Genomic DNA, 10,076 nt, shown 5'->3' on the forward strand with positions numbered 1-10,076 from the left:
CGCAGTAGCACTGACCTGGAGCCAGAGCCTGGGGTCCCTTTGAGGACCTGCCCGTTCCCCGCACCTTGCCCCTTCTGGCTTGAGGCTCACAGGCCTTACAAAGCTAAGGTGTCATCCATCTGTCCATCCCTGCCTCCTCAGTAGGGCTCACCAGGCCCTAGCTGCGGACCCTCTTCCAGGAGCCTCCCCTGGGGTGGGGGTGGGGCTGTCTCACCATCCCTCCCTCCCCCTTCCCCTTCCTGCTCATATTTACCCTTCTCAGCTCCAGCCAGGGTCTGGGCCTGGGTCCCTAGAGACAGGCAAGCCAGCATGTGCCCAGTGTGGCCTCTGGGCCCCCTCTATCCGGAGGAAGTCAGGGAGATTCACAGTGTGAGAGGGATTCAGCACCAGGGAGACTCTCCATTGCTGGCTTTGAAGGTGGAGCAGCCTCCAGGAACAGAGGGGAGCCCCCAGCTGATGGGCAGCGGGGAACCCCTCAGTCCTACAGCTGCAAGGAACTGAGTGAGCCTGGGACCCAGTTCCCCCCCCGCCCTGGCCTCCAGATGAGAGCCCTGCCAGGCCAAGCCCTTGAACCCGACGGAGCCCACCCAGACCGCTGGCCCCCAGAGTTGTGATTTAATAAATTGGGTGTCGTAGGCTGCTTTGTTGGTAGTGTTTACTACAGGGCAATGGACGTGCCCCTGGGGTCTAGGCGGGCGAGCCCTTGGCTCAAAAAGGCTCAGGAGCCTGGGGCACCTTGCATCATGCCGTCCACCCAGGAGGGGCTGGGAGCCCCCAGACCGGCCGGGCCTTAACTTCTGCTCTGCTTGGTTCTGTGGTGATGGCCACCGTCGCCGGGGCGCGTCAGGCCGTGTCCTAGCTCTGGCAAGGGCCCACGGACCCAGGACCACCCCCGCTGCACCTGGAAACCAGCTGAGGCCCCTTGCAGCTCCCTGCCCAACCCCTGTATGCCTGGCACCTGGCTCCTGTCCCCTCCCTGCCATCTGCTCATCCCCAGGCCGAAGACCATCCATCCATCCATCCCAAGAGAGACAGCTCGGTGTCTAGAACCGCAGAAGGAACCAAACCTGGAAACCCCAAAGCCTGATCTTTGGGGCTCATGGACAGTGGGGCAGGGGGCATGGGGGAGGTCATCACCAAAGGTGCAGTGAGGCTCACCTCCTCCCTTCCCTCCCAGGAGGAAGGCAGCCACACCCGGCAGTCGCTGCCAGGAGGGGCCAGGCGGGCAGGGGGCCCACAGACTTGGGCCACAGGAGAGCTCCCGACTGCTTTCTCCCCCGGCCGAGGGCCATCCATCCGGGGAAGTGCTTATCTGTCCTTGGAGGATGGTTATTGGGGAGCAGGGTGTCCAGAACGGGGTGTAGCTATGGGAACGTCAGCAAGGGGACCCCGTTGGCTCCTGCTGGGTGACGCTGGCCATCCTCACTCCCTCCCTCGGCCTGGGGCCAACTAAGGGACCTTCCTGAGGACGCCTCCCGAGGCTCTGAGATGGGCACAAGCCAGGGGCAGGGGGCCAGTCTGCCTCAGCCGTGGGCCGGCTGTGATTTGAGTGTTGGGTCCCCACTCAGAGAGCCCGTGTTTCTGAAGCATAACCTGGGAGATAAACTGGGGAGTCCGGAGCTGGAGGGACAGGACATGGGCCTGGAAGGGAAGGGTCAGCAAATGAGAAGAAATCAGCGGCTCCTTATCAAGCCCTTACCAGATGCCACGAGGAAGGCTGCGCAGCCCCGCCTCAGGGGACCCTCACCTGACACCCATCGTCAGGCAGGAAAGCTAAGGCGCAGGGTCGCGCGGCTGGGATTCCCGCCCAGGTGGTCTGAGTCCGGAGGCTGCTGGCAATGGCGGAGGGGAGTCACAACCCCCTTTACTCTCACCCCTTGCTTCCCCCTCAGCGCCTTCCTGGTGGCCATTCTCATGAGACGGCGACGTTCACCTCCCCGCCCGCGGCTGCAGCGGCAGCCACCCTGTGCTGCTGCGTCCCGTCCGTTGGCAAGGTCAGTGGGGGCCCTGCGTCAGCCACAGCTACCTGACCTGCCAGGTGACAGGCCAGGACACTGTGCCACCGGGAGGGGAGCACCAGGGTGGCAGGGGCGGTCCTGGGAAATCCCAGGCATGGGGGCCACTGGGCTCCTCTCCAAGGCCGGCGTTTCCCGGCTGCCCACCCGCTCCAGCTGGGGATGCTGCAACCAGATGGCCTAGCCTCTCCCGAGAGCACTGACTTGACCTCGGTTTCCCCTTCTGTCCTCCAAATGGATGCCACGCACCCTGTCGTGGCTGCTGGGAGGACTCAGAAGGTGGCCAAAGCCCTCAGCCTTCTGCCCGCCAAGCATCGATGCTGTGCCCAGCACGAGCACGTCTCGGCCGCTCTGAGAACACCCATGAGCTGTTCTCATTTTCACTTTCACCGATGGGGAGACAGGCGCAGAGAGGTTAAGTGGCATGCCCTAAGGCCCACAGCAGGCAAGAGGTGGAATGAGATCAGAGCTGGGCCTCGGACTCCAACTCCCCACTGAGTTGTGAACCTTCCCTCGTGGAGATGCAAGTCGTTGTAAAACTCTATAAATGAGCACCACCCCAGCAGCTACCAGTCATGATAATGACTATCTAGTCATCAGTGCTGGGGGGAGAAAAGGAGGAGAAGGCCCACTAGGTCGAGACCCTGCAGGCTTAATTTGGAGGCCAGGGAGGGGTCCCCGTCACGAGGGTTGGGTGGTTGAGGTGCAGGGGCAGAAAGGGCCCAGCCAGCCTTCCCGTGCAGAGAACCGAGAGCAGCCGGCCGCCCAATTTACCCACCGTGTTGGGACTCCCATTCTGTCATGGCTCGCAGGAGGGCAGACCTGCATCCAGCGAGACCACAGAGCCGGGGGCTGGGGGGCCAGCCCCTTCTCCCCCTCAAGTATCCCATTCCCACTGCACTCACAATGACATCAAGGCCTGCAGTCATCTCCTACAACCAACCCACCAAGTGGATGGCCCCGGGGGGCTCACAGAGACACCCCGAGGGGAAGGACTCCTGTTGGGCAGGCCCCCCACCCTACTCGCCACCTCCCGTAGGCTGGGTGACCTCTAACTGCAGAGACCACTGTAATCAGACCCCAGTCATTACCCAAATCCCAGCCCTGTGCTGTGTGCATTCGCTCATTAATGCCCCCAAATGCCATACGGAGTCCAGTTGTGTATCCCCTTCGTGGATGGGCAAGCAGGTGGAGGCTCAGTACCTCGCCTAAGATCACAGGTAATGAGCTGGTGCTGGAACCCGGAGGGTCTGCTGGAGCGTGGGTGGAGAGGGGCACAATCCTCAGAGGGATGGAGTGTGGGCCCACCCAGGATGACTCCCGGTAGGCGTCCCAAGCTGTGACACTGGCCGGGACAAACCTAACAAGGCCGGTGTCTACGTGGCGACAGTGCGCTCACTCAGGATACTGTGCTAGGGTGCAGCTGGGCCAGAACATCGTGGGCGGAGAGGAGACCCCCGTCTCCCCACACCCCTGGACTCCATCTTTACCTGCCTCATTCTGGCAGGTCAGCTGGATGCCTCTGAGAACCTCCTTGGCCCCCATGGTCCACACGCCTCCCCTGCCACACACTCTCCTTCCTCAGCAGTACAGGATCTAAAACCTCCAAATCTCTGTACCCAAAGATGCTGAGATCGAGATGGAAATCTTCGGCCTGAGCTAAGGACTGGCCACACCAGTGACTCATCCACCGCCTCCCACCCAGGGGATGAAGCAGCGGTGAAGGTCAGCCAGGGGCGGGCGAGTTAGCGGGGAGCCAGGGCTGCCTAGGCTCGGGGAGGGAAGAGTCACAGGAGGGGAGAGGACTTCAGGGGGCCCCGGGGGAGGCACAGGCTAGAAGTCAAAAGTAATAACTACCGTTACAGTTTTACAAACACCTACTGAGGACCAATTCTTGATGAAAATCTACAAACTTTACAAACAGCTGTTCTGTCATCATAAAAGGGAGGAGACTGCACTTTCAAGAGGTTAACTGCCCACAGCTGCGCAGGTTGCGCGGGGAGCAAGGATGTGAATCCCCGTGTATTGAGCACGGAGGCCGCCCCGTGAGAATTAGTGAAAGGAAACCCCGTTTAGAACGCAGTCGGGAGGCCAGCAGGGGGCGCTCTCGGCCTTCTCGCTCGTCAATTGCAGCCCCAACAGGAAGAGTCGCACCTGGTAGGTGGATGCTGCTTTATTAGCCCAGCGGGAGGAAGGCAACAGCCCAGCCAATGAAAAGCCACTATTAGAACTCCCTTTATTCCAACGAACTTTTTGTTTATAACACCCTCCCACTGTCCCCTTTCTTCTATAGGAGAGTTTCTCTCCTTTGTTCTGCGGACTTGCCTATGGTTTTGCTGTAGCTTGTTGGTCCTGGCTTGTAATTCTCTATCCCCAGACAAGCCCAGTTTTGCTGGTAAAATAACTGGCAGTTTTATTTTCTTAAGATTCTGCCCATAGATGGGCAGCCAGCCAGGGAAACCAAGTCTACAGGCCCTTCCAGAGCCCGAGTGGACGCAGGCAGGAGGCGGTCGGCCGCCCAAGGCCCCCGGACTGGAGGGGGCTCCTCCTTCCTCCCCCTAAGGAGTGAGCGCCAACTTTGGCAGAGCCTTGTGGCATTTTTTGAAGATTTTATTTATTTGTCAGCGAGCACAAACAGGGGGAGGGGCAGGCAGAGGGAGAAGCAGGCTCCATGCTGAGCAGGGAGCCCCATATGCGGGGCTCCATCCCAGGTCCTGGGATCATGATCCCAGCCAAAGGCAGATGCTTCCCGGACTGAGCCACCCAGGTATCCCGCGCCTTATAGCATTTTCCCTGGGAGTTCCCTTGGCCCACTCCCTAACACCCACGACAGCTTCCTGGGGTCCTTCCCGGCCACAAAGCCCAGCCAAGGGTGGACGTGGAAACGGGGACAGCCCACCCATGGGGGCAGCCGGAAGGTCCAGAATTATCACCGCCTCAAAATGGCGGCCAGGGAGCCCCTCAGTTATAAGCAGACCTCCCCCCCGCAGACACACAGCAGCCCCGGTGGTCGTTGACACGCAAAAGTCCTGCGCCCCAATGACCAAGATGCACAACATTCACTGACCCTCTCTGGGACGTGGGGGTACTCTGCACTCGCCAGGTCAGCCCCCAACGTTCCCCCCCAGAGGGCCGAGCATGCGCCTAGACCACCCGCTGACCGCAACAGGGGCGCCTCAGCTTTGCCACTCCCAAGATGGCGCCGTCACCTGCCGCGCCGGACCCCTGCCCCACGCCCACCACGCCACGGCGCCGAGATGGCGGCCGAACGCGCAGTTGGATCGAGCGGCAGGCGCATCTCTTAAAATGGCGGCGGTGGCGGGGCGGGGCCGCCGGGCGCGAGGCACGCTGGGGCGAGGTGCGCGGGCTGCCGGGAACGGGGCGGAGCGCGGCCGCGCCGGCGCGTCGAGGGGGGACAGGCAGCCGCCGCGATGGTGAACGGGCGCGGGGGGAGGGGTGGCGGGCGGCGACGGGGGGCGACGGGGGGCGGCGGGCCGCGCGGGGCTGGGTTGGGGGCGGCGGGCCGCGCGGGGCTGGGTTGGGGGCGGTCAGCCTTGGGGGAGGGGGCGCCGGGCTCCGCGCTCACGCCGGCCCGCCGCCCCCAGGACGTGTTCCTCATGATTCGGCGCCACAAGACCACCATCTTCACGGACGCCAAGGAGTCGAGCACCGTGTTCGAGCTGAAGCGCATCGTCGAGGGCATCCTCAAGCGGCCGCCCGACGAGCAGCGGCTGTACAAGGTGCGGCCCGGGGCGGGCGCTGCGCGGCGGCCGCGTCGTTGGTGTAAACAGTGGCCGGAACTCCCCCGCGTGGAGGCGAGGCGGTGCCGGCGCTCGGTGGAGGGGCGGCCCCGGGGGGCGCGCGGGGGGGCCTGGGCGCTGCGCAGGGGGCCGGCGGCGCGTCTCATCCCCGCGGCGGCGGGCTGGGGAAACAGGCTGGGCGAGGTGGCCGCTCGGCCCAAGGTCAGCGGCAGAGTCGGGCTTTGAACCCTGTTGCCCTTAGCCCCCCACGGGCCCGTCAGAAGCGCAGCCCTTCACCCCCACGCCTTACCACCGACAAGCGGAGGGTGTCGGGGTGAGTAGCGGCCCAGCAGGCCTCCACCCAGCGAGCTCATTACTCCTCAAGCTCCTGCAGCTGCTCTCAAAGTCCGTCCTTCCCCCTCAGACCAGCTGCAGTTACGTAGCGAAGATGGCCTGGGGCTTTGGATTTCGTGGGGGAGCCTGTCGTCTTGGCCCGATTCGGGCGGCCGGCAGCGTGGGCCCCTCACCTAAGTGCGTTGGTCTGGTTTCTGCTAGAAACTGGCCTTTCACTCCAAACTGAGCCTCAGTCTCTGAGCGCTTCATCTGCGCGGTGTCCAGGGGGGGCCTCCTTGCTGCCCGTGCTCCTTCCATGTCCTGTATTCCGCGCTTTCTGGGTCTGCTTCGCTCACTGAAACCTCCTGGCCGCCCGACAAGTTGGGAATTCCAGTAATTCCCATCTTACAGATACACTGCGCATCAAAAAGATCAACCGCTTTGTCCAGTGTGGCAGAGCTGGGATTCAGATCAGGTCTGCCCGCGGACAGACTGGGCACTGACTCTTGAAATTAGGATCACCTGGAGCCTTGGCCGGGGGAAGGGGGGAGACGACAACATTCCAGAGCCCTACCTTGGGAGGTTGTGATTTGGAAATCTTGTGTGTAGCCCTGGAAATTGTGTTTGGTATGTTCTGGGGGTGGTCCTGGGTGCCACTTGGGGCCATCTATCTTCCCTCTTCTGACTTTCAGGGGAGTTGCTGACCAGGGAAGTGTCTGGGACTCAGCCCTCCTGGGGCCTCTCCCAACACCCTGCCTGCCTCTCCCCTCAGGATGACCAGCTTCTGGATGACGGCAAGACACTGGGAGAGTGTGGCTTCACTAGTCAGACGGCACGGCCGCAGGCCCCAGCCACTGTAGGGCTGGCCTTCCGAGCAGGTGAGCGGGGCAGCCGGGCCGGGCGAAAACAGCCAAGGAAAGGGGTCACTGCGGAGCCTGCTGTTGTTCCTCCCAGCCTCCGGGGTAGTGTCTTCCTAGTCCACAAAGCACAGGCAGCATGAGATAGTGTATTTGTTTCCCCACAAAGGAAAAAAAAAAAGCAAAGGAGGTGCTTGTAGAAATTTCATGAGGGATTCAAATATCCTTAATCACAATACCAGCTTCTGCTACAGAGGTCTTGAGTACTGGGTCCTGTACTATGCATTTTATTTCCGTTGTTCCATTTAAAAGTCGGTACCCTAAGAGGGAAGCACAGCTGTCCCCACTTTGGAGACATGGAAACTGAGACTTGCTGGCAGTCAGCTGGGGAGCTGTGGTTCAGATACAGATTGCTGGGACCCTGTCTGAGCTGGGCGCCCTGCCAGGCAGTCTTTGCAGGGCGTCACTTAATCCCGCAGCATCTCTGTGCATGCCAGACTTGTGTTGTGCCCATTTCAAGGATGAGTAACTGAGTCTGGGAGAAATTAGGTCACTTGCTGGGGCTGTCAGATCTGGAATTCATGTGCAGTCCCTGCCTGTCCCAGGGGCTGCTCTCATGAACCACATGCCACCTGCCCAATGTTAAAAACCCAAGCTTGGGGGTGGTTCACTGCCCTTCAGTATATCTCCTTCCCCCAAGAGAGGTTTGAATTTCTGTTCCTAGAAACTTGAACAGGGGTTGTACTGTGTTTTTGCAGCTGTGGACCCAGGCTTGTGTGGATGGCTCAGTAAATTCGGTTGATAAGTAAGGACTTTTCTGGCTTCTTTTGAGAACACTGTAGTGAGGGTTGAGGAAGGAGTGTACAACCTTGGCCGCACTTCGGAATTTCATGAGGATCACTGTGCCAGGTCTCAGCAGCTGTGTCCTTGGGCGGCTGCTTCATGCCCTGAGTCCTCCTGGCTGGAGTTCCCATCTCCATGGAGGGCTGTGACACTTAGGCCAGCCTCACAGGTGGTGTGAGCCCCCGTGTGCCCCAGGTCTTGGCCTGAGGGTGTTCAGCAAATGGAAGTCTTAGGGGCCTTCCCCAGGGGTCCCCCGACCCTCTCAGTGACACGAAGGCAGGCGCACAGCTGGTGCAGACTTGATACAGTTAGGCTCTGTACAGGGGCGACCTTCTGAGGGGGGCAGGTGAGGACTGAAAGCACATCTCCCATTCTGCTTCCTCTGAAAGGCAGTCTTCTGTAGGCTTGCAGGGACTCTTGGGAGATGTCAGTAGGCCTATTTTGTTGATGAAAAAATCAACACAGGGAGGGGGGTTTGTTTTTCCCTATAATCTGTGTTAGGGCACTGAATGGGGGGGGGTTACTAGACCCTAGGTGGCATCACCACTGGGGCAGGGGATTGCAGTCTTGATAGAAGACACAATATGGACTGGACAGGCTGTTCTTTGGTCCTCCCATGTTCTACTTTTGTTGCAAAAATGCACTTTTTCGTGGGTAATTGTTTTCCTTACATAGTTTTTGGAAGGGCAAGACACAACTTACCCCAAACTGGCTGCTCAGTCAAATCGAGTGTTAAATGGTATTAGATTTAACAAACTAAACATGAGAGATGTGATGAAGATAAGATTGTCACTGCAGATTGTGACCTGGAAGATGAATTAGTGAAGCTGAGCCAGGGGTCTTTTAAGTCAGCATCATTGGCATGTGGGGTCAGAGAATTCCGTGTGATATGTCTTGTGTGTTGCAGGCTGTTCAACTCTGGCCACTGTTAGATGGCCAGCTACCCACTCTGCCAAGTTAGGACAACCAAATTTGCTGCGGTACATGGCCGGCTCTCCTGTGGGGGCCTGACTGGTTGAGAACCCTGAGCTAGGTGGAGAGAAGCCTCCCTGCTGGGAGAAGTGCAGGAGAAAGGTTAGGAAGTGGGGCTCATCTGCTCTGCGCTGACAGGGGCAAGATGGGGCTTTCTGGAGCTGCTGTTCTAGTGGGGGAAGCAGCTTGGTCGAAGAAACGGCCGTTTTGGTGAGTGATGAGTAAATGCTCCTGCACAGCACACAGGTACTGGGACGCGGTGACTGTCTGTGTAGAACGGCTGGGGAAGGCTTTTCTGAGGAGTCATGTTTGGGTTGACCCCCTGAACGCCCCCAGACAACCAGCCATTCAGAGTGGCAGACTAGGGACCAGCAAATATAAAGGCCCTGAGGCAGGGAAGAGATTGATGTAGGAACACAGGGCGCACAGGAGACGGGTGGAGAAAGGGCAATTATTCACAGTGATGCAGAGCTACTGGAAGGTTTCAAGCAGGGGAAGAACAGTCTGGTTTGAACTTTAAAAAATCATCTGTGCTTGGAAGAGAGGTGGCGTGGGACAGAACAAGGAGATGGTAGAGATTCCGGGTAGGGGTCTGTGCAGTCTCACTGGTAGGTGTGACGGGTGAGGAAAAGGACTCGGATGGTGGGCTGGGGGATGGGAAGTCCAGGTTGGGCCTATAGGTATGGAATACCTTCTAGTAGGATCGTGGAAGGGACTCAGTCTGCAGAGGTGGGATTTGCTCAGTGGACCCTACAAGCTAGAGGTGGCTGCTCCCTCCAGCTCTCCCCACCCCCCCTGTCCACCAGATGAAGCTTTCGAAGCCCTGCGCATCGAGCCTTTCTCCAGCCCACCTGAGCTACCCGATGTGATGAAGCCGCAGGACTCAGGAAGCAGCGCCAATGAACAAGCGGTCCAGTGAGAGGGCCTGGGGCCCACCCCCGGTGCCGCCCCTCCCCCCCAATAAACGAGATTTGGGTGTCTGCCTGGTTGCTGCCTTTTTCTGTGCACCCTTTCCTAAGGCATCACCTTCCCTGGGATGGTTCTGCTCCCCTGCAAGGCTCATCCTCAGCCCCTTGCTTGCCTAGGCCACCTTGAGAGACCACTCTCTCTGGTCAAGCTCTGTGGGCCCAGCCAACCACCCCCACCCCAGCCTGCCCCTCTGAGGCCACTGGCACAGGACTGGGAGGAACCCAGAGCCCGAGGCCAGCCTTCTGCTCAGCCTGGAGACCCTAGGTTTGAGGCTTTGTTCCTTTAATGACTTCCTGCCACCAGGCAGGCTCCCAGGCAGCTTCTGAGCGAAGGAGCAAAAGTAAGCT

At 59.8% G+C, this 10,076-nt stretch overlaps 1 protein-coding gene across 1 annotated transcript; it reads left to right on the forward strand.

The window, feature by feature from the left end:
- Positions 1-5,368: 5,368 nt before the first annotated feature.
- On the forward strand, positions 5,369-9,740 carry ELOB (elongin B). The gene is made up of 4 exons (XM_026485561.4): positions 5,369-5,449; positions 5,621-5,755; positions 6,861-6,966; positions 9,567-9,740. Exons 1-4 carry the CDS (start codon positions 5,447-5,449, stop codon positions 9,677-9,679), a joined length of 357 nt encoding a protein of 118 aa, XP_026341346.1. The 5' UTR covers positions 5,369-5,446; the 3' UTR covers positions 9,680-9,740.
- The last annotated feature ends 336 nt before the right edge of the window (positions 9,741-10,076 follow it).

The sequence above is a fragment of the Ursus arctos genome, unplaced genomic scaffold, assembly GCF_023065955.2.
Source record: "Ursus arctos isolate Adak ecotype North America unplaced genomic scaffold, UrsArc2.0 scaffold_2, whole genome shotgun sequence".
In the NCBI taxonomy this organism is placed as follows: domain Eukaryota; kingdom Metazoa; phylum Chordata; class Mammalia; order Carnivora; family Ursidae; genus Ursus; species Ursus arctos.

Coding starts and splice junctions, on each gene's coding strand:
- ELOB (XM_026485561.4), top strand. Junction 5,756..6,860: donor ACGAGCAGCGGCTGTACAAG/GTGCGGCCCGGG, acceptor CTCTCCCCTCAG/GATGACCAGCTTCTGGATGA. Junction 6,967..9,566: donor AGGGCTGGCCTTCCGAGCAG/GTGAGCGGGGCA, acceptor CCTGTCCACCAG/ATGAAGCTTTCGAAGCCCTG.